Source organism: Cyprinodon tularosa, unplaced genomic scaffold (assembly GCF_016077235.1).
Source record: "Cyprinodon tularosa strain WSP-4 unplaced genomic scaffold, ASM1607723v1 ctg374, whole genome shotgun sequence".
NCBI classification, from domain to species: Eukaryota; Metazoa; Chordata; class Actinopteri; order Cyprinodontiformes; family Cyprinodontidae; genus Cyprinodon; species Cyprinodon tularosa.
The window spans coordinates 94,798-119,143 of NW_024039090.1; the positions used below are offsets into that span (position 1 = coordinate 94,798).

Below are 24,346 nucleotides of genomic sequence, written 5' to 3' on the forward strand. Positions count from 1 at the left end.
AGCTTGGCTAGAGTATCCAAAACTGGCAAACACTCTGGTGTCGAGGTAGTGGCAGTCAGCAGCTTAAAGGAAAATTCCGGTTTTTAACACTTTTAGCCCATTTTCTGTAGTGTCCAGGATGAAATTGAATGATCGACACCAAAATTTTGACAATTGGTCCTGTCTCTGCTATTTGGCTCATGCAGAATCCCCCCCTGGCTGCTTCAGAATGGCTTCCGTAGTGCATGTCTGATAATGTCCTTAAAGGAATAGTACACCCAAAACATGATTAGCCTTCATTTTCTACTCACCTCCATGCTGAACAACACTCTGGAGTACTTTTTTGATATCTCAAATGCATCTGGAGATCTGGGAGGCTTCTTGCTGTCTGCTGACATTCAAATAATGGAGGTCCATGGCGCCCGAGACAGAAAGGTCCATAAAAGTCCACAAAAACGTGTCAATATTCCTCCATACTGCTCGTCCAATGTAATCCAAGTGTCCTGAGTGGGTAGCATCCAGAATTTACTCGAAACGAAGTCATTTAGAATGTTTTTAGAGCATAAACAGTAGTGTATAGGATTTCCTAATAGCGCCCCCATGCGCGCTCACGATTCTACGGAAGCCGGCAGACCAAACCGGAAGAAAGTGCGCATTCAGCGTCTGGTCTGCCGATAATGCAAGCGTAGAAGAAGAAATGTGCTGTTTACCTGTGCAAAGAAAGAAACAACGAAAGAAAAATGTCTGAGGACTTCAGTGTTGAGGAAGAGCATGAGTTCTTTGCCGAGCTGAATGCGCTGGTTTGGTCTGCCGGCTTCCGTAGAATCGTGAGCGCGCATGGGGGCGCTATTAGGAAATCCTATACACTACTGTTTATGCTCTAAAAACATTCTAAATGACTTCGTTTCGAGTAAATTCTGGATGCTACCCACTCAGGACACTTGGATTACATTGAACGAGCAGTATGGAGGAATATTGACACGTTTTTGTGGACTTTTATGGACCTTTCTGTCTCGGGCGCCATGGACCTCCATTATTTGAATGTCAGCAGACAGCAAGAAGCCTCCCAGATCTCCAGATGCATTTGAGATATCAAAAAAGTACTCCAGAGTGTTGTTCAGCATGGAGGTGAGTAGAAAATGAAGGCTAATCATGTTTTGGGTGTACTATTCCTTTAAAACAACCTTAAACGTTCTTTTTTTAAAATATGCTACTCACCGGGTCGTCAGCGCTGTTCAATGACGTTCCAAAAAAAGTTTCGTAAAGAAAAAACGTTCCTGTAGTGTTTTATTTAGCATTTTGTAAATCCCATTGAGTTCTGTTGGAATAGTCAATATCCCTCCGCCACCGGAAACGGAAATGGGGCCTGTTTACGCTTAGTTGTAGTCTTTTCGCAAGGCCCAAGTGTTTTTGCTTCACTCTGTGTACTCCGACGTCGAGGTGCTAACGTCTCTGTTAAACACTTTAAAAAAACTCTGAAAATGGAATACGAAAGGTGGATTCTTGAGGAGGACATATTGGACTTTGAGTTTGACGGTAGAGGATACCGTCGCCAACTAGTGGTCTGGAGTGTGCAACGCTTCAGATTCGAACGGGAAGCGGAAGTTTATAAGCGGTTGTGATGTATCGGAAAAAATTGTTCTGGGATTTACAAAATGCTAAATAAAACAAGACAGGAACGGTTTTTCTTCACGAAACTTTTTTTTGGAACGTCATTGAACAGCGCTGACGACCTGGTGAGTAGCATATTTAAAAAAAAGAACGTTTAAGGTTGTTTTAAGGACATTATCGGACATGCACTATGGAAGCCATTCTGAAGCAGCCAGGGGGGGATTCTGCATGAGCCAAATAGCAGAGACAGGACCAATCGTCAAAATTTTGGTGTCGATCATTCGATTTCATCCTGGACACTACAGAAAATGGGCTAAAAGTGTTAAAAACCGGAATTTTCCTTTAAGAACACTCCGTTAACGAGGAAACCATCAGCAGGTGTGTGAGGAGGCGGACCAGAACCAGGCGCCTCCTGGTGGATGAAGGGAGACAAACACCGAAACACAAACACAAAGACAGGAGTCCTGACAAAAAGAACAATAGAGGGAATGATAGATGTTTTAGAACTTCAAGTTTTTGCCTGTTGCTGGCCTTCTATTGGTATTGAGATAGGTGTGAAACTAAAAATGAATTATGTTGGACAATTTAACAAAAATTAAATACAATTTGCAAACACGGTTTACATTCTTAGTTAAAACTTTCCACGAGAAACATTTTTTTAATCAAAATGACTTAATAAATTATAGACCTATATCAAATCTTCCTTTCTTATCTAAAATTATTGAGAAAATAGTTCCTAAATTGTGTGACCACTTACACCATAATGAACTTTTTGAAAAGTTTCAGTCTGGTTTTAGAGCTCATCATAGCGACTTCCTATTAGATGTTCTGGACAATTGGACATAGCTTTGTTCCCGGCTGAATGAAGCTGAATGAGGAGTTTTTCTTGTTAAATAGATATGATCACAAATTGTCAGGTAGCTACTAATAGGCAGCCATCTAATCAGTCTGGTTGTTATAACAAAAAATCAGTGTGAGGAATTCAATGTGTAAAAAAAGGCAGTGCTTAGAATTCGGTGCTAAAAAAATTCGGTGTTTGAAAAAAACACAAAAAAATGGCAGATTCTAATGAGACTGTAAGGTCACATTTACTAACAAATGTTAGTGACATCATGTAACACTTTCACATTTTGTTTTGATGTAGGTATTTTTTTTTTAGCAACTACTTAATTCACTTGCTTTTTATCCATGGTAAAGAATTTTTTTAATTTTAAGTAAAGTAAACATTTTGAAGACAAAAATACAAATTTCCGATTTTAAATCAACTAAATTCTGTCCTACTTCATTCAGCGCAGAGACACAAGTGGCTCTTTTGGTTTTGCGGCTCATTTAAAATGTTTTAAATGTTAAACTATGAACCTTTTTTTTTGTTTCATGATTTATCTGTGCCCCATAAGAAATAAAAAAAAAAACGACCCCATCCTGGCTTCCCGAAAGCAATGTGGTCTAGAACCGCCGCTGAATCAGTGCTAATACCAGTTCAGTTCATTTCAGTTTATTTCTATAGCGCCAATTCACAACACATGTCATCTCAAGGCACTTTACAGTTCACCAAATCAGACAGTAAAATTGATTCACAGTTTTCTGTCTAAGGAAATCTAGTTGATTGCATCGACTCATTCACTCAAACTATAAATACTTGTAGCGACAGTGGAGAGGAAAAACTCCTTTTTAACAGGAAGAAACCTCCAGCAGAACCAGGCTCAGTGTGAGCGGCCATCTGCTGAGGCCGACTGGGGTTCAAGGCGACAGAAGCAGAGATACAAAAAGCAGCTGTAAAGGCGGCCCAGTTCTCTTTACCATTTATAGAATTATCAGACAGCATGGAATTAGCTTCAAATGTTTTAGGTGGAAAAGTAGTTCTTAAACCATCTGGTCTAACAGGTTAAACTTTCATGGTTAGAAGCTCAACCTTCTGCCTAATATTAATCTTTTTTCTGAACCCCTGTTATGAACTTTGACATATGTAGTCCTCCTGAAGAGACTCTGTGAATCCATTCTAACTCCACCTTCACCAATGAGTAAATCTTCACATATGGAGGAAAAACTGAAACAGATGAAGAAGACCTCTGTTCTCCAGCTGCGATATTTGTCAAGGACTGACAAGAATGGATATGTGTTTTTTTTTAGGTTCCTGTTTGATGATTCTGATGACTAATAACATTTTTTAAACATCTGTTTGCTGAGATCCCTAAATTAAAGAAATTGCTTTGTTTTTGCCAAACTTCAAAAGATACAGATGTGAAGTTTTTATATCACAGAAAGGCATCTCTCAGAGTCCTGCTTCTTCAGAACAGTATTACTCTCTTAATAATTAGGTAAAATAAATATTCTAACAACTTATATTCAGGCGTGGAAGCAATGATTCACTATAGATGTTAATTAATGTGGATGGTAAAGATGTTCTGTAGAGGTCTGTATTACAGTGAGTATGGAGGAGCCTCTCTAATAAAGTATCAGAAGAAAAAGAGTCAGAAAAGGCTTTATCAAGTAGTGTTTTACACAAAATGGTGGTATCGAGTACCACCAATGGTGGTGGCGAGTACCAACAAATAGGGCACCTATACCATTTTGAGAGCCATAAGTTTATTCAACTATTGTCACCCATTCCAGGTAGGCAATAAAAAGTTTTACTGGATTCACTTTGTATTAGATTTTTTCCTGCTTCACAAAGGTAGGCAGCAGCTTGACAAAGCCATGATGGCAATTATTTTACATTATTATGGTATCGGTATCGGCCGATACTGCACAGCCAGGTGTCGGGGCCAAAAAATGGCATCGGCACAACACTATTGAAAATAGACAAAGTAAAATAAATAAATGCAAGTTGTTAAAGAAAATTAAGACACCAGGGAATAAGAGAGCAATGTTTTGGAGAGGAAGCACAACATAGCATATATAGAAAATATGCATACAATTATTTTCAAGGTAAAAGTGTCACTGGGAGACCCGAGGGTTGATCATGACTGGAAGAAGCTGCTTTTTTTCCCAAGAGAATTTGGTCATGATGGACCATACCTTCCTTTCAGAGGGGAGAGTCTGAAACTATTTGTGCTGAGGGTAAGAGCGGGTCAGCTGCAATATTTTCAGCTCACCGTCAAGTCCTGGAGGTGTACAGTAAAATTCTGTTTATTTATAGAGCGCCTATTACCAACACATATCATCTTGAGGCACATTACAGAGACAATTCAACCAGATCATACAGTCAGATTGGTTCAAAGGAAAGCTAGCTGATTGCATTGACTCATTGACTTGAAGGCAATCCCTCACACCAGGCATGCTTGTAGCGACAGTTGAGAGGAAATTTCCCTTCTAACAGAAAGAAACTTCCAGCAGTACCAGGCTCAGTGTGGCCATCTGTCGAGGTTGACTGGGGTTCAAGCAGAAAGAAGCAGAGATACAAAAAGCAGCTGCAAAAGGCGGCCCCGTCCAGGAAACACACAGACAGGCAGACAAGTGTTAGAGATTTAACTAACAAACACTGCAGAATTTTAGAATACAGATAGAATAAAACAGGATGATAAAACGGGGTCCCTATGTCCTCCAGCAGACTAAGCCTATAGCAGCATAACTATAGAGACGCTCAGGATAACCTGAGCCACTCTAACTATAAGCTTTATCAAAAAGGAAAGTTTTAAGCCTAGTCTTAAAAGTAGACAAGGTGTCTGCCTCACAGATTAAAACTGGTAGTTGGTTCCACAGGAGAGGAGCCTGATAACTAAAAGATCTGCCTCCCATTCTAGTTTTATAAATTATAGGAACCACTAGTAAACCTGCAGATTGAGAGTGAAGTGCTCTGTTAGGAACATAAGGAACAATCATATCTGATATAAGATGGAGCTTGGCCATTTAAGGCTTTATATGGGAGAAAAACCCTGAGGTACATATCCATGTAACATGGAGAGATTAATCACATCTAAAATGGAGGAGATCAAAGGGAATACTTCCTTTAATAACCTGGATGGTACTAGATCTAATATACAAGTTAAAGGTTTAGATCAAGACAATAGTTTTGCTAACTCTGAAAGTTCAATTGGATCAAAGCAGTTTAAACCCAATTCAGTTTCTATGGCTACCTCAGATGCTGCCTCACATTCTAAAGATAAACCAGTCATAGTTAGTGAAGTGCTAGTGATCTTTTTTTAAAATAGAATTAGTCTTATTTATAAAGAACTCCATAAAATCCTTCCCTCTAAAAGCAGGTGGGATGGACGGTTCCAAAGAGCTATGGCTCTGGGTAAGTTTGGTGACTGTATTAAAAAGGTATCTAGGATTATTCTTATTCTACTCTATTAAAGGGGAGAAATATGTTGCTCTTGCTCTACAAAGGGTCATCTGCTTCACAGTGTGCTGCTCTGCATTAAACCAGAGAGTCAGCTTATTATTTTTAAAAGCTTTTCTTTTTCAAAAGGGGCTGCATTGTACACGGAGAACTAGCAGCCCTATCAACAAAATCATCAACCTGAAGGAGTTTTTCATAATCAAAGTTTCACTTTGAGTCATTAAGTTTTTAACAAAGGAAATAACAAAATATTTATTTCCCTTGTGAATCTAGAAACTGCTTAATTAGCCTTAAGCATCAAATAAAAATCAGAGATGAGTCCATCTTTTATGTTTACAGCTAAACAGTCACTTTCCTTCAGTTCTTCCTTTCCCCCCATTCTGCCTTCTTCCTCACAGGAATGTCAGATCACTGATGCTCCTCCCCTCTCCTCTCCTCAGAGACGGGTAAGGGGAAAGAGGGGGTGAAGGGCTATGACGGATAAGAAAGAGGGAGCGAAGGAGGTGTGTGTGTTAAACTGGTGCACAGCCAGCCGTCTGCTTTGAAAGCTTCAGCTCACAGTGTTTTCCTTCTCCTGCTGCACAGGCTGTCATCAGAGAGGAGGAAACTCTGTAGACTCTTCCTTTTCATGTCCTCATCTCCAGACGCCTCGCTTGCATCTGCAGGTCAGATGTTGAGCTGTCTTTGAATCTATTTTGAGCTTTCCCTGTTCATGCTTTATTTCAGAAAAATGAGGGCTGAAGTGCTTGTCGTCTGGGTCGGACTGAGCCTTTGTTGGGTTCTGGTCAGCACTGAAGAACCTGTGGAGAAGCAGCAGCTTTCAAGAGTCCAGGCTCAGGTGAGAGAACCCCAAGGACTGATCGGACCAAGGACAGAAGAGGAAAGGGAACTGTCAGACGAGCCAGCTGAAGTTGCAGTAGAGGAGAAGACAAAACCAAAGAAAAAGAAAACCCCTGAGGAAATCGAGGCCGGTAAGCAAGAGTTCTAGCAGATTTTTCATGACGTTTCATGGCGTCTCCTGCTGTCAGAAGTCCAATTTAAAGTTTGGGGCCTTAAAGAGGTAGTTAGGATTTGCATTAGTTAATATCACCATCCATGCAAAAGAAATCCTTATTGGTTTCTTCACAGGGCTGCAGAAAGCAGGAAAATCATGCATAACAAACATATCTTTATGAAAATCACATTTACTCTACTCTGCTTAAGAGACTTTCTGTACAAAACAAACCAAACCTGCTAAACTGAATGAGACAGAGAAAAGGCTCAAAGGGAAGAGTTCATCCATCCATCCATCCATCCATCCATCCATCCATCCATCCATCCATCCATCCATTTTCCATCATGCTTATCCAAAGCTGGGTTACGAGGGATGCTGGTGCCTATCTCAAGCTGTCTACGGGTGAGAGGCAAGGTACACCCTGGACAGGTCTCCATTCCATCACAGGCTCAAGGGGAAGAGTACAGTAGACTATTTGGAAGATACAATTTAATTTCCTAATATTGTCTGATATCATCTGAGCTCTTTCCACTGGGAGTCTAATGCGCAGCAGCCTAAGATATGCAGAGGCACAAGCATCTTTTGACCTGAGTAGGTTGAACACAGATAGACAGAATGACCATCCTGAGCCATTGATCAAGGCTGCTGCATCTGGATCTACTTTCCTGATAACATGAACAGTACCTACTAGGTAGAGCCTAATATATGCCAGAAAAAATCTATTTTCACACACACACACATATATATATATATATAATTTTAACATATAATTTCGCCTAATACCAGGAAACATGTTTCAACATGAAAAAGTCCTATATCTCGGTGGTGACTCCTTTAAGAGAAGTTTTTCATTTGTTACACAAACAGGGGGTCAATGAACCACCAATAATGTATTAATAGTAATAAGGCCTGAATGCCTCAAATTGTAGCTCCTATACTGGAAACAGTTCAACAGTAAGATCTCTATGCAGGTTGGAAAAGAAGCTCTGGACTGCTGAAAAATGACAGCCTTCAGCCTTATGGACATCATAACCATGGGGACAATTAAAGTTACAAAAATTCATTAAAAATGGCTGAAGTCCGCTGTCATAAAACCATGAACATATCAATAGGTTTATATTATACGACGGAGTATTAGGGCCAGGCTAGAGATTTTAAATTTTTTATTTTGGGAATAAAATTGTAACCTTACGGGAATAAAGTTGTAATATTATGAGAATAAAGTCGTAATATTTAGAGAATGAAGTAATCATACAACAACCTGTTTCAGAAAGAAAGCTTCGAGCTCTGACCAGTATAGAACGGCTGACCAGCTCCACCAATCAGCAACCACTTTGACCTTCTGCCCGATTTGATGCTGGTGCTAAAATATTTTCTTATTTGTCAAACCAGAGCCAAAGTCTAACTTCACATGATGCTCGACATTCCTCAATTTAGGGATGAAAGTGCTTCTTCTAAGATTTGTCATAAAATACAACTTGTTTCTCCTAATTTTATGACTATTCTCATTGTGACTTTTTTCTCATAATTTTACGACTTTATTTTCATAATTTTATGACTTTATTCTTGATTCTCGTAATTTTATGACTATTCTTATTGTGACTTTACTCGTAATTTTACGACTTTATTCTCGTTATATAACCAAAAAAAATCTCTAGCCTGGCCCTAATATTAGGACGTGTTAAACAGAGTATCAATCCCACTTGAACCCCAGTCGGATCCTCAGATGGCCGCTCACTCTGAACCTGGTTCTGCTGGAGGTTTCTTCCTGTTAAAAGGGAGTTTTTCTCTCCACTGTTGCTACAAGCATGCTTAGTGTGAGGGATTGAAGTCAATGAGTCAATGCAATCAACTGGTTTTCCTTAGATAGAAACTTCAAATGAATTTGACTGGATGATCTTGTGAACTGTAAAGTGCCCTGAGGTGACATGTGTTGTGAATTGGCACTATAGAACTAAACTGAATTTAATTTAATTGAATACATGAAAAAATTATGTCTTTTTGTTGAAGTGCATGCAGTGGACTGTGCCAGTACGTCCTGTCACGCAAAGGATGATGGGCAACCATTTAGTTTAGGGAGGTCAGGAGGTCCCTGTCACTACGGGATCCATCTCAGAAGCACGATCCTGCATGCGCAAACAGAATAATAAAATCCGGATCGCCAAAAAACGATGTAATAACGGCACTGAAAATACTTATTTATACACTGAAAACAAAGAATGCTAAACTACATTTTATAGAAAACATTGAAGACTTTTTTGGAAGAAATGGATGCGTTTTAAATGCTCTCCATTGTATTGTGTGACGTCATTATCGGACATGTTTAGAGTAATCACAGTAATACACAGTAAAGTGTATTGCTTTTTTTCTTTTTCTGAATATGCAACATTTACACAAATACAAAAATATTAAAAAGGAGCCCCCTGCCGGAAAAAGAGAAGAAAAAAAAAGGAAGAAAAACAAAGTAATGCCTACCCAGAAGTTATTCTGTTCGCGCAGGACGGATTGTGCTTCCGGGATGGATCGGTTACTGTCAGTCCCTATGCTAACTGCATTAGCACCAGGAAACATACTGCTTCCTGGTTCAAGTTCCTTGATAATGACCAGGGCTGTGTCCAAACGTCCACCATAATCCCTAGATCCCTCAATCGCTATATAGAGCAGGGACTATATAGTGACTCATTTAACTGACCTATGGACAGATGATCACTACTTATTGCTCCCCGTTGGTCACGTGACTCCGCCTACCTGTATGGTATTATTTGTCGCCACTGTCATTTGATTCTGACAACAAATCCCATAATGCTTTGCGGGTAGATCAGTCCTGGCAAAGCATTCCAGGATATATCTGCTCATCTAGTGACCATGGATGATGACTACTTTTCAAGGTGCAGTGTAAGAAATTTCGAGTACTTTTTCATCCACTAGACAATCGGACACTCATCTAAAATGGTGTAGCAATTAGGGCGGACTGTCATGCTGGAAAAAATCTAAATCAAGATATGTAATTTTTCTTAAAACAAATGCATTTGTTCTTGGATTCAGGAGGTAAAAGAGACATTTTGCAAATGGAACAAGACAATTTACATTTAAAATAAGAAAACACAATTGCATTGTCTTATTTCAAATGCATATTATCCAATTATCTTATTTTAAGAGTAAAAATACTCATACTCCATTTGCAAACTCTCATTTACCTACTCAAATTAATGGTAAATACACTTAATTTAAGAAATTTCTTCTTATTCTAGATCGTTTTTGCAGTGCGGACACAGCCCAGCCCAGGAGTTTTTCAATAGCATTTACTATGGCGACCACGCATGCACTGCCGCCATAGCTTAAGTGTCCTTACCAATATGAGGTTTTCGGATCGTGCTTAAATAATGTGAATAATTTCTTCTCAGAGCAAAGTAAGGCAGTTAATGAAATCAATAATACAATGCTTACTGAAATAGTTCTATTAAAAAATGTACCTTGCTTCAAATATGGCAATGGGTTCAGCAATAACCTGTCAGGGTTTGGTTGAGGTTTTGAGGACCAAACGCAGAGGCGAGGAAGCCGAGGTGAGTTCTTTTAGTTTTGATGGAGTAATCACAGGTAACAGAGGCATGAATCAAAAAATCAAAAAACGAAGAAAGACTAGGAACCAGCACTGAGGAACTGCACACGGAGAGTATTTATGACTGACTGAACAAAGACAGGACTAACGAGCTCAATGGGAGCAGGTGGGAACAGAGGCCTCTAGAAAGGAGCTAGGGAAAAGATAGACCAACACAAGAGGGCAACAAGAAAAATCTGAGAACTCTAATACATCCAGAAAACACAACAAATTAGAAACTAGAAAACAAAGAAATACATGAATTAACGTGAAACTGAAAACTCAAAGAAAACTTAACAGAACCAAAACTGTTACATAACAATGATGATCAAATCTGGTTTGTAACGAGTTAAAAATTGAGACAGTTTTGCTCTTGACTTCTCTAAAACTAGACGTTGACTTCAGGTTCCAGGACCAACTGATCTGATTTTCCACTTAATAAGGAGCCCAGAGCAATATTCTACAGCAGGCCAGATATTTGTTGCTTCTACCTCTTTAAAAAAGCCACAATTCAAATATCTGGAAATGTTCCTAAAGCAGTGAGACTCAGAGACGACTGTGACTGAGAAGGCTGCAATCAATCTCTGAGACAGGAAGCCATTTAGTTTGAGAAGAGAAGAAAGCAAGCAAAGAAAAGAAAAGAAAAAAAGTGGATGAGTCCACGTTTCTTCTGCCCCAGCAGCTCTGTAGGAAAGTTTTCCAAAACAAAAGCAGAAAGAGAGCAGCAGGAATTTTGTTTGTTTGAACGTTACTCTGTTTCATGGATGATGGGCCAGAAGCTTGCAGTGATTCAGCTGGTGGTCTGACATTTTCCTGGCAGTCCCCAAACGCAGCAACATGTTGTCTCTGCAAGGATCACAGGTTGTGGGAGTGTGTTTGTTGTTGAGGTCGACTGTAAAAACTTTTAAGGTTGGATTTTGAAAAAAAAAAATGATAATGAGAACAGGATTTTTTTGTTTTATTGGAAAAAGGACTGAGGAAGGCGTTATTGCTGGGAAATGCAGAACGTATGACTAACAGCAGAAATGTTTCCACTACAATTTTCCACAAGAGGGGAGAGGAGATTTACAAGAGGCCCCATTTTCAGTTGTACCACTGCAAAAAAAAAAAAAAAGAAAAGAAAACTAATGTTCTGCCTCTGCTCTGCGTTAACCTTAACCACAAGTTTGGCTACCAGATCTTCCTGAGTAATAGTAGTTACATAAACGTCTGTAGCTGCAGCTCAGCTTCTGCAACGCATACATTCCTTTATCTCTTTTTAAAATTTTGCTAACATGCACTGAAGTGATGTGATAGAGTCTGAATGTTTTCCTTTGACCTCCTTCGGCTCAGGGTCAAAGTTTATCCCGTTTATCCTCTGAATTATGCTGGAGTTTAAGTCATTTTGAATGGGTTTTAACTAATAGCTGGAGTTCTTGCTGTGAATCCTCGATAAAAACTAGAAAAAACACAAAAGTCAGTTTCAGGAATACTTTCAAAACTAGACAGTTTAAAAGAAAAGTCCGGTCATCAAGGAATGATCAATGAATCATTATTTAAACCTAAAACTAATACATTTGTGGTGATTTAATGAATTTAGCATTAATCTGTAAAACAATAAAAATAAGTCTGGGAGCGGCCATTTTTGCCCACATATAGTAACACCTCACTCCTGACAGCTTCCGGCAGTGATGTCACAGTGCGGTAAGCCTAGCGCCATTCTCCCCGCTTTACAAGCTAAATCAATGGGAACTACTAGACACATCTGCAATCAATAACAATTATTAGATTAGATTCAACTTTATTGTCATTACACAGGTACAGGTACAAGGCAGTCATCGAATTGCCTTGTACATTGCATCGACTGATTGACTCGAAAGCAATCCGTCACACTAAGCATGCTTGTAGGGACAGTGGAGAGGAAAAACTCCCTTTTAACAGGAAGAAACCTCCAGCAGAACCAGGCTCAGTGTGAGCGGCCATCTGCTGAGGCCGACTGGGGTTCAAGGAGACAGAAGCAGAGATACAAAAAGCAGCTGTAAAGGCGGCCCCGTCCAGGAAACACACAGCCAGGCAGACGAGCACCGAGCCAGCTCCCATGTCAGAGGACGAAGAGAGTACATCCAGCCAGTCACGGTCAGAGAAACAGGACCACACTGGAAAACAGGCCGATCTCCAGCATCTATAAACCAGGGTGTTGATGGAAGCAGCACAGCTGATGTTTCTCTCCAGGATGACGTAACAGCCAAACAGGAACAAACGAGGCAAAGCTACTCTGAGGAAAAGCAGAGAGAGCAGAACGTCAGAGGTTGAACTAACAGATTCTGCAGAATAGGAGAATAGAGAGAGAATGAAGCAGAATGATGAAATAGGGGTCCCTATGTCCTCCAAAAGTCTAAACCTATAGCAGCATAACTATAGAGATAGCTCAGGAAATGCAGTTTAGGTCTAACCAGAAGTGCAGTAGCAGAAAGTGCAGGATAAATAATGGTTCCATAAATACAGGAGATGGATTTCTACTCTTTGAGTATAGAGATGAATACCATTATAAACAGAATCTTACAAATAGATGAATATAATATATAGATAACTACTGTTATGAACTAAATTTACAGCTGGATATGTACCAAATATAATATACAGGTGGATCGTACTATAAAAAGGGTTTTTACAGTTATGTACAATAGCATATATACAGATGGGTTTTACTATAAAATGAATCAATAAAGTTTGGACAGAAGCTTTCTAAATTAAACTGCGGTGGAAGGTAATTGCATATTAGAGTTTAGTAAAGAGACAGCTCTGGGGAAAAAGCTGTTCTTTAGTCTGCTGGTTCTGGTCCAGAGGCACCTGCGGGCTCGATGTAGGCAGCATTTCTCCTTGATGTGCTCAATGGTGGGTAGTGAAGTTCCAGTTATATGCTGGGCGGCTTTCATCACCCGCTGCAGTACCTTGCGCTCTGCAACAGAACAGCTTCCGTACCGCACTGTTACACAGTTGGTTAGAATATTTTCTATTGCACAGCGATAGAAGTTCATCAGGATGGTTGAGGGGAGCTTATTCTTCCTCAGTGTTCTTAGGAAGAAGAAGCGCTGGTAAGCCTTCTTGACCAGGCAGGAGGTGTTGGTTGACCAGCACATTTCCAGAGGACTTCACCATTGAAATTCACCAGAGCTAGTTAAACTGACAATGCCCACGTGCATGGCAGCTGGATGTTGGAATACATCAGGTAAAAGTGAAATAAAGAGTTATTTCATCTTTCTGATTCCTGATCCTCCACGGACGGGTTCGTCGTTTGATTACCAACTTGAAGAGGGAGGATTTGCCATCGAACTTCTGGCCAGAGAAAAAACATGTAATATGTAACATTTAGAAGAAGAATGTTTTCAAGATGACTTGGATAATAGCGCGTTGTGACAAACACCAGATACAGCACTGGGACTTGATCAACAGCCGATACCGCACCGTGACGTCAAAAACCAGTAGGTGGCAGTAGTGTTCTTTGACAAACATGGATGCCTCCAGTAAAGCACATTCAAATGAAAATGACTCTTAATTAAAAACACTGATCATTTATTGAACAGTATGTAATAATTTTATATTTAAAATACTTTCAGAGGTTTGAATTCTGAATATGACCGGACTTTCCCTTTAAAGAGTAAACAGCCTTCAGAAGTCACATAATTAATAAATGTGTCAGAGTAAACTTGGCTCTTTTAGGTTCGTTACCCAGACCAAACTCTTTAAAGGGGGGTTTAGCTTATACAGCAATATCCCACTTTTAACATCATAGAGTGAGGCAAATTCCCAACTGCAAAGTCGCTTAAACAGGAGAAAATCTGGTCACATCCCAGGTATTATTTCTGCACTCTAATGTGGAATATACAGCAGACAAAACATAAGGAAGACATAAGCTGTTTTACAGCAGACATGTGTAAAAATTTTAGTTAAAAACGAAATTATGTGGAAAATTAACCTAGTAAACTAGCCCCACCCACCAACGGCCAAAATCATTTTTGCCTGCGAGTTGTCTAGCCTCGATCAATGCCCCAGGCCCTAGAACTGGGTGGCCAATCACAACGCAGAGATGTGTTTTGAATTTTTGGATGCAAAGCGGGCGGTGTTTTGAGGGCAGGACGACAAAGCTGCGCGATTCTGGAGAAAGCACAACAAGGAAGATGGTAGCAACTATTGAACAGTTCTTATTTGACTCAGCTTTGGAATCAGTTTAGGAACAATTAGACTTGGGGTTTTCATTCAAACCTGAGCAGGAAGAGGCTCTACGATCATTCATTTTTAAGAAGGACGTATTCGCCATTTTACCGACAGGCTGTTTGTTTACACTCCCCCACCTGCTTTCTGTCACGCGTACTACATCACAGTCAGTTCCATTCACTGGTCAGAGCATTGGCCAATAGGCACAGACATGGTTTAAAAGACAACAGGTTGTTATCATCAACAATAATTCCGATGTCTCATTCATCAGGGCCAGACTGAATTAAACATTTAATCTCACATTTAGTCTGGTTTATACGACGGAGTATTAGGGCCACACATGAAGAGAAAAAATATTTTTGCCATGACGAGATTAAACTCGACATGTCGACTTTAAACTCGCCATTTCGAGAATAAAGTTGATATATCGTGGCGACTTTAATCTCGACATTCCAAAGTTTGGAGAAAAGAGCAACCGCGCTCCACAGCTGCAGTCTGCGTTTTAAGAGTGAAGGTAGTCTTTGACGTGCTGCAACTGTATAACTGTATAATCATCACAGAAAGTACAATTTGACCAAATCATCTACACAAGGCATATCTGATTCTGGATTCTGTGCATGTAACCTGTGCAGCGGTTGGCTCTCTTGAACTAATTTCAACTTTATTGTCGACACGTCGAGATTAAACTCAACATGACATTTCAACTTTATTCTCGAAATGTTGAGTTTAATGTCGACATGTCGACTTTAAAGTCGACATGTCGAGTTTAATCTCGTCATGGCAAAAATATTTTTTCTCTTCATGTGTGGCCCTAATACTCCGTCGTAGGTTTATCAGGCTAGTGGAAGATGCCATTTTTGTCAGAACAATTAACGAGGTTAAACACGGTGATGCCAGCATGGTGCTGTGGAGCAGGTTTTCTTCTGTAAGAGTAAAAGCTGATCATAGTTAATTGGAACATGGATGACTTGAGGAGAAGTATCCTAAGTACTAGCAGCTCTAGTCTCTGCAAAAGGAAACTCTACAAAGAATTTACCAAGAACACCAAATACAAATGAACAACAACTGGGATATTTCTATCATTAAGAAACATCAAAAAGACATAGTAACGACGGATGGATGGATGGATGGATGGATGGATGGACGGACGGACGGACGGACGGACGGACGGATGGATGGATAAAAAAACAGGCATAAATAAATAGCATTGAAGAAATATATAGGGTAAAAAAATACAAAGGAAAAATAAAACAGACAAAAATATTATATCATGCACACAAATAAATACTTTTAAAAAATAAGTCATAAATAAATAAAGTTCAACATTATAAGGGATCATAAAAAATAAGGTAATTAAAACAAAGGTGAATAAATAAAGAAACTAATCAAAGGCGAAACATCTTCAAAATTGGAAACAAAGTCCAGTGGATTATTTTTTTTAACTTTTCTGGATTAACTCTGACCTGGATGACTGAGAATCTTCACCAGCAACTGCTCTCATTCTTCCCTCAGTAACGCTGTCTGGGCTGCTTATGAAGGCATCCTATTATGGCGCCCTGCGCTCCCTGCTTAGCCTATCTGCTGGATGCTCCAAGAACTGCTAGATCAACACATGACCAACTCCACACATGTTTAACATATGTGTAACAGCTCCATGACAATCTAACCATTTCTGAACCTCGGATTTACCTGCTAATCAATTTACATGCAATTTACTCAAATGATTTTTTGGAAATTTTGAAAAAATAGTACAAGTTCGTAAACAAGGACAAAATCTCACTCATCTTAAAAAAATCACTTTAATCATGGAACCCATTTCCGCCCTTCTATAAAAGTAAAGCAGGAAACTGAAGGCTGCATAGTGATTACTGAGGTGGAGTAGGCGGTAATCTGCTGATGGACATGAAGTAAGCATCAAGATGGAAAGAATTAGTGTGGAAACAGGATGAGGTTCTTTGCTACAAAAGTTCTTAAACATCTTTTTAATGGGAATCCTCTTACATGCTGCGGAAATGCAGAATTCTGAACAGTAATCATTATGATATATTTTAGGGTTGCATGAAAAAATAAAAAAGCAAATAAGACACTATAAGATTTGTAAGATATAAGCCTTGAGAGAGAAATTCTTCTTAACATGTTTTCTTAAGAATCATCTCTCATCTGGGGGATGTTTGCAGTGCTTCCAGATTTGCAGCCTCCCCAGTCCTCGAGGGACTCTGTCCTGCAGGTTTTAGAGGTTTCTCTGCTTTGGCTGATTCTGATGATTGCAGTTCAGCAAAAGCCTGTTAATCGGCTATCAAGGTAAATCAGCTGTGCTGCAGCAGGGAAACCTCTAAAACCTGCAGGACAGAGGCCCTCAAGGACTGACTTTGGGGAAGTCTGCTCCAAAGGTTTAAAGAACACTAGCTGATTTTAATGCTTTTTCAGGCATTTATGGTCATTCTGTTAATGGGTGAAGGGAAAATTAAAATGACAATGTATTTTAGTTGCACACACCAAGATTTAAAAAAAGAAATCAAGTAAATATTTTTGAAACAACAACTTAAAAGAAATATCCAGATAAATAAAACATGTATATATAACAACATATTCATGGTAAAGGATGGTGACAAACACATTAGATCTATATTTAGATTCAGATTTATGATATATAAATGCATTACATTTTATCAGATGTATGATTTAGATATACATTGAGAATAAAAAATGAATAACTTTCATATATAGATAAAAGATGTAGAAATCATAAATATAGATTTATTATTTAGAAACATGTTTAGATTTGTTATCAAGCGTTTGCATCTAAATAAAAGAGAAATTGAGCAACATTTAAAGAAAGCCTATCAATAATAGACATTTGCAATGAAAATATTTTTTGCTAAATTAATACATTCTGCGCTCCATAATTTTTTTGTTTGCACTGTATATGTGTCCAGATACGATATATCAGGGAGCAATTAATGCAAAACAGGCCAACTTCAAGCTGTAAACACAATAGAAAAATGAAAATGCTCCACATTAATCTAATTCAGTACTTGCCAAAATATTAAAATCTGATGATTTAATTAATGCATAATTTTAAAAGATATTCAAAGAGATAAATCCTTTAATATACTTCTAACAAAAGGCTCCAAAATCAACAAGTTCTTAAAGAAAAAGAGACGCCATTTTCAACACTTTATTGTGCAGATCTTAGCTAATGAGTACCCCATACTGGTATTGGTGAAGTTCTACTGGATTCGCTTTGTATTACCGGTAGTCTTTTTCCTGCTTCACAAAGGTAGGCAGCAGCTTGACAAAGCCATGATGGCAATTATTTTACATCCAAGTAGTATTTAGTACTTCATATATACACACACATCAATTTCGAACAGATGGTATCGGTATCGGCCAATACTGCACAGCCAGGTATCGGGTATCGGTATCGGGGCCCAAAAATGGCATTGGCACAACACTACTAATGAGTGGGGGAAAAAATTAGGATTGTTCTGAGCACTGTTATGTAATGGTCACAGTCAGCCAGGTTATGCAGGAATTTACTACAGACCAAATGAGGCCCCTTGTTTTATGTTGTTTTTATGCTGCAGGTACAAATTTTTAATGGAAATAGTTTTAACAACCACCAAATGCATCCCTTCTTCTATAAACTAATAAAGAGTAACACAAATTAAAATAGGAATAATCGAGGATATCTAAAGATATAAAGCATCAATCATTTCAACAAATAAATAAATAATTGCATTTAGGTTATATAATCCACAAATATCTGTCCATCAGATGAGTCGATGATTTTGAGTTTCTTTAATACCTTGTAGTATTTCTGTGTTTCTGTGGTTTTGTTGTATTGAACCTTTTAAGTGGGGAATGTTGCCTTCCGTCACAGGACTCCATATTCTGACAGAGCAGCAATTTCTACCCACCTTCCAGACTTTTCCTGCCCACCTGGAGGCTGTTTTAAACAAACATTAAACAAATTAGATGGTTCTCTTTTGTCGGCTTAAACCTACAAATCAAACCTACAATCTGCAACGAGGCGCATAATTTTAGACTTTCAAAGCATAATAAATCTCCAAATAGATGATGTGTCTTTAATAGGGATGAGCCCTTTAATGTTGCGACAGAAAAATAATGTCCAAAAGTCATCAGCAACTCCAAAAGGGATTACCGTAATATGCTAAACACTTTATATACATCCATCCCACGTTCCTGAGGGCCCCATAAAACTCCTTTTACGTGTATGGTTAATACAGCTATTACTTATTTGTGCACAATAATTATGTTTTTGATAAAAATACTTTCCTTAAAATGCCATCAGAATCCTTATATATTAAGTGTGTCTCAGGGGGGGCCCTTTCAGTGTCCACCATATTGGATCAGTCCATTTTCTATGCATGTGCAGAAAGGTCCAAACAGACAGCAGCAAACTGTTTGAAAACAAACAGCAGTTTTGCAAACACTTTTGTTGCTATATTTATTGACTTTCCAGACCCCTCTCATGATTGCATTACAAAAAGGCACCTTCCTGTTACTGGAAACTTTGGCTACAACATCTAAAAGCAGCGAACTCTGCTCTCCAGAGCAAGTAGATTGGTAACCCCGCCTCCTGCTGTCCTCCATCTTGTCTGCTGTCATGATTCATTCAGCTATTATTTCATCCAAATGAATAATGGAGAACAGATAAGCAGATCATGGCTTGTCTACAGTGAAAAGAAGGAGTAGGTTATTTACTTTTGCCGTCGCCTTTTTGGAAACACAGGAAGGAAAAATCAGCTAAGTTAGAATGATCTTAGTGGTTGGAAAAAAATCTATAAATTCATGTGAGACAGCATTAAAAGTCGGCTGAGTACAAAACATAGAGAGGAAAACAACTAGAAAAGGGACAAGAAGAGAGGGACAAAACATAGAACAAATAATGTTATGTCTATTCTATTAACATTTCTGTATCTGTATAATAGGTCTGTTTTATGTGTTGCCTTCTCAATTCAAAGGGTCCTCTTCTATCTTTGCCTAGGGCCCCAAATTTCCTAAATTCACCCCTGTATACATTAAACACATGTTTAAATAAGAGAAAATAGCACATAGGAGTAAACTATTGCAGGGAGGGAAGAAGATAGCCAAACTTATCCTCCCCACTTCATGTAAATAATGCCACTTTATGCAACAATAAACAGAGAAAAGAGAAAAAGTAGTTAGAATCTAACAGAAGGAGAGCTGAGCGATGCGTTATGCAGGATTTTTTGGTTTTAGAACAGGTGATCAATCAGCAAACTCGACTGAGTTAATTCAGGGTGAGTTTAGGGCTAACATGTTGCATAATAGAAGCCCTGATTAATGGATCCAGCATGGCAACAGGACGAGATAAGAAACCACAAAGAGAGCAGTTCTTTTCATTGGAACTAAAATTATGAATTTATCTATTAGGAAAAGATTATGAGAAACGTAATAAACAAAAAGGCAATACAAGAGATTTAACATAGCAGAGACCAGAGCTGGTTTGATCAAGAATTTCATTATTTAACATTTTTATAAATAAAAAAGGTAACATTTGTGTGTATAAAACAGGTGCAACTCATTTACGCTTTCTTTTTTAAGTTTTTCAAGGTTTCCTGTCTGCAAGGTTTAGTTCTAAGATATTATTGGACAAAACTTTAACTATTCAATGAGAAGAGAAAAAAAATACTCTAAGCTGTTCAACTCTAATGAATTTAATTCAATTCAGTTTATTTATATAGCACCGATTCACAACACATGTCATCTCAAGGCACCTTACAGAGACAATACTGTCAGATTGGTGAGGAAAACCAGTTGATTGCATACAGTCATTTTTTTTGTAACATTTGTTCCTCCTGGATGAGCATGTAGAGACAGTAGATTGCATTTTGTCACTGACTCTTCAGCAACCCCTCACACCAAGCATGCATGTAGTGACAGTGGAGAGGAAAAACTCCCCGTTGGTTTATCCTTCACACCCCTCATCTATTTTCTTTATCCAAAATGTGAACATTCTGGTCCTCAAAAGAATGTCCTTTGTCCATAAGGTGTAGATGTCTTGTCTGGAGGAGGTAACTCTTCTGTGTTGGGCCATGCGTCCAAGGATTCCAAGTTTTATGCCCTAACCATTAGGCCAAAACTCCCCAGGATAGGATGAAGAAAATATGAAGAAAAAACTGAGAGAGCATAAAGTGATGGGTGGAACTTGACAAATACTGCAGAATGGGACAAAAGAGATAGAATGAACCAGAATGAGGGAAAGTGGTCCCATTGTGATCCAGCAGCCTAAACATATAGCAGCACAAATACAGCAAATAGCTCAGGATAACCGAACTATTTTGGATGAAGTATGAAAGCGGTAGAGCCGAGGAGAAACGTCTGTCCATACTGAAATTTTCCTTTTTTTGGGCTGTCAACACTCTACCTCCACTCTACCTCTCTACTAAGCAAACATCACTCTGTTTTTAATTATACGCATGACTAACTGAAACAAATTTTAAATTGCACTGGATCCTCTCTGTCAGGATCCAGCATGGTGCGCTGCTTCCACACCGGCTGCTCTCTATGTATGCGGTGCAATAGTTGTTTGTAAATGTTTTCTTTAATGTAGATTGATGATTTTAATAAAGAAAACTTGCTGGGAATAAAGCCTTTTATGCTCATATAACACAAAAGGAAACATATTTACAGAAGTTACACAGCTGCTTTGTGTGGGCATATTTTTCATGCTTCATTCTGGTTTCAATTAACGGATTATCTTCCTATCTACCCTGAAGCCAAAGCAAAGAAGGCGGCAGAGCGAGAGGCTAAAGCGAAGAAGCAGAAAGGTCCAGAGCCCACCAAGAAACCTAAAACCCCAAAGCCAACCAAGAAACCAAAGCCACCAAAGTCCACGAAGAAGCCAAAGGTGCCCAAACCCACCAAGAAACCAAAGCTGACAGTGACCACGGTGCCGCCAGAGACGCTCCCTCCTCTGGAGGAGAAGGAGGAAGAGGAAGTGGGCCTGGGTTCAAGTGAGTTCACGTAGATTTATGGTTTCAGGAGCGAGTATGGAGTGAATTTTGTTCCATTATTGTTGCCAGCAAAGTGCAAATGGACATTTGTAAAAATGCAATCAATAAATCTCAATCTATGAAATTTATAAATGTTAGGAGGGTAACTTTGCTGTTTCCTCACATTTTCTTTTTTCAGATTTATTTTTCATGTTTTATTTTGTTCAAATATATTTTCTCCCCAAATTTTTTACAGAATAATTTTTTTTTTATTTTTCAAATTGAAATTAGTTTTCCAAACTTAGGTTTTATGAGTTGCGCTTTTTTAAAATTGTATTTTGCCAATTCTGTTCTCTTTTATTGGTCAATATTTTGTCAAGCTAAAGCATTTGTATTGGGCTTGACATTGTGATTTCTGAAACGCACTTTAAAAAGAAGGGAATTCCTAAAACTCAATCTGAAACACCGAAATATAAAAAGATATCCTTTGCTTAAATAAAAAAAAAAAAAAGAAACGAGAAATTGAAATTTAAAAAATAACTGAAAAAAACAGCAAAGTTACTCTCATTCTTATTAAAAGTTTCATTTCTGGATTTCCATTTACAAAACATTTTCTTTGCAACAATAATGGAACAGAATTCCCTCTATATAGGTGGAACAATATTCAACTTAATGATTTTTTTAAGAACAAACTGGTTTGTTCTGGTTTGGATCCATCCTGCCTTGTATCAACGGTTCAGGCTGGTGGTGGTGGTGTCATGGTGTGGGGAATATTTTCTTGGCACTCTTTGGGCCCCTTGGTACCAATTGAGCATCGTTGCAACGCCACAGCCTACCTGAGTATTGTTGATGACCATGTCCATCCCTTTATGACCACAATGTACCCAACTTCTGATGGCTACTTTCAGCAGGATAATGCACCATGTCATAAAGCTGGAATCATCTCAGACTGGTTTCTTGAACATGACAATGAGTTCACTGTACTCAAATGGCCTCCACAGTCACCAGATCTCAATCCAATAGAGCATCTTTGGGATGTGGTGGAACGGGAGATTCGCATCATGGATGTGCGGCCGACAAATCTGCGGCAACTGTGTGATGCCATCATGTCAATATGGACCAAACTCCCTGATGAATGCTTCCAGCACCTTGTTGAATCTATGCCACCAAGAATTGAGGCAGTTCTGAAGGCAAAAGGGGGTCCAACCCATTACTAGCATGGGGTACCTAATAAAGTGGCCAGTGAGTGCATATATATATATATATATATATATATATATATATATATATATATATATATATATATATATATATATATATATATATATATATATGTATATCTGGAGTGTGTAACAAAAGTAATTTCCCTCTGGGATTATTAAAGTATGTCTGACTCTGAGTTATAAACTACATCTGAACGCCTCGGCAGTTTTAGCTTCCTGTTCAGTGAACACCAACGTTCAGACTGTTTTCCCAGCTCTGTTCACGTCTGATTCCTCTAGGACTTTATTTTTTCAGCATTTTTTCACACTGGATTTTGGACTTTTCTGCATTATTTCCACACTTCACTGTAGGTGCAAATTTGCTTTAGCCACAATAGGCTACTTCCTTGTTTACTCCCCGCCCACATGGGCAGGATGTAACTCCCATGTTATTGTAAATAAACCAGTAGGGCTTTATTTAATGACAAACCAAGCCAAAACAAAACATAAAACACAAAAATAACAAACATAAGGAGACAGACAAAAATATATGCAACCACAAAAAGCATTTTTTCTGCAATTCTGAGCAACTGAAGCTTTTGCTTTCATAGCTCTGCTCTCGTTTTTTCCACCAGATGTTCCAAATATTCAGAAGTCCCGTTTCCTGTTTAGTAAAGAAAGTAAAAACATTGTGCATTCAATTTCAAGACTCCAAAAAACATAAACCTCAAATAACCTCTACAGCATAAATTCAGCCATCGTCTTCTCCTAAAACCCTCAGAGAGTCGGAAAGAAAATCATAGAAACTCATGGGAAATGAAAAAGAGCTGTAATTGTCGTGATTTAACAAGAAAACAAATAAACAGTGACTAATGGAGGAAACTGGACTTCTGTTTCCACATTTCCTGTAAAACAATCAATCTGCATCGAGTCTGCATTGTATTCTTTAACTGAAACAATCATGTGGCTCTAAAAGGCAGAAAAGCAACAGAATATGAAAGTCTTTTTTATTTACTAACCTACAAGAAGAGCAAGAAAGTTTTTCTAAATTTATGTCAAAGTTCCTACTGAAGCTATATGCATACATTTCTGAATTAGCATAAAAAAAAACATAAGAAATAGCTGAAGACAACAGTCTTTTCTGGCATTTAGCAAATAGATATAAATCTGTTAATCTGACCTGAGCTTAAAGATGGGAAAGTCTGATGTTATAGTGCATCAAAACACAGTTTTAAACTATCACTAAGTTATAAAGGCATTCATGTTTTTTTTTTCTTTTAAATTTGATTTAATAAAAAAGATCTGCTGTCAACATTGAAAATATCTTAATTGTTTAGGATATTATAATAAAATGTGACTTTCTGGATGGTTGTTAAAATAGTTTTGATTATATATAAGATGAGTTTATTGTTTTCAGCCGGTATCTCTATTTATGCTGAGGGTGGACTTTATTATAATATTGTAATCAGTGCTCTTAAAGTGATTGTGTGAAGTTTTTTTTTT

The 24,346-nt window shown here is 38.4% G+C and overlaps 1 protein-coding gene across 1 annotated transcript in view; it reads left to right on the forward strand.

Annotated features, from left to right (window-relative positions):
* Positions 1-6,378: 6,378 nt before the first annotated feature.
* aebp1a (AE binding protein 1a) overlaps positions 6,379-24,346 on the forward strand; it is a 41,436-nt gene continuing 23,468 nt past the window's right edge. The window contains exons 1-2 of the mRNA XM_038296674.1: positions 6,379-6,843; positions 21,426-21,662. Of these exons, the coding sequence (XP_038152602.1) occupies positions 6,585-6,843; positions 21,426-21,662 (496 nt within the window). The 5' untranslated portion in view covers positions 6,379-6,584. The remainder of the gene's footprint in view (positions 6,844-21,425; positions 21,663-24,346) is intronic.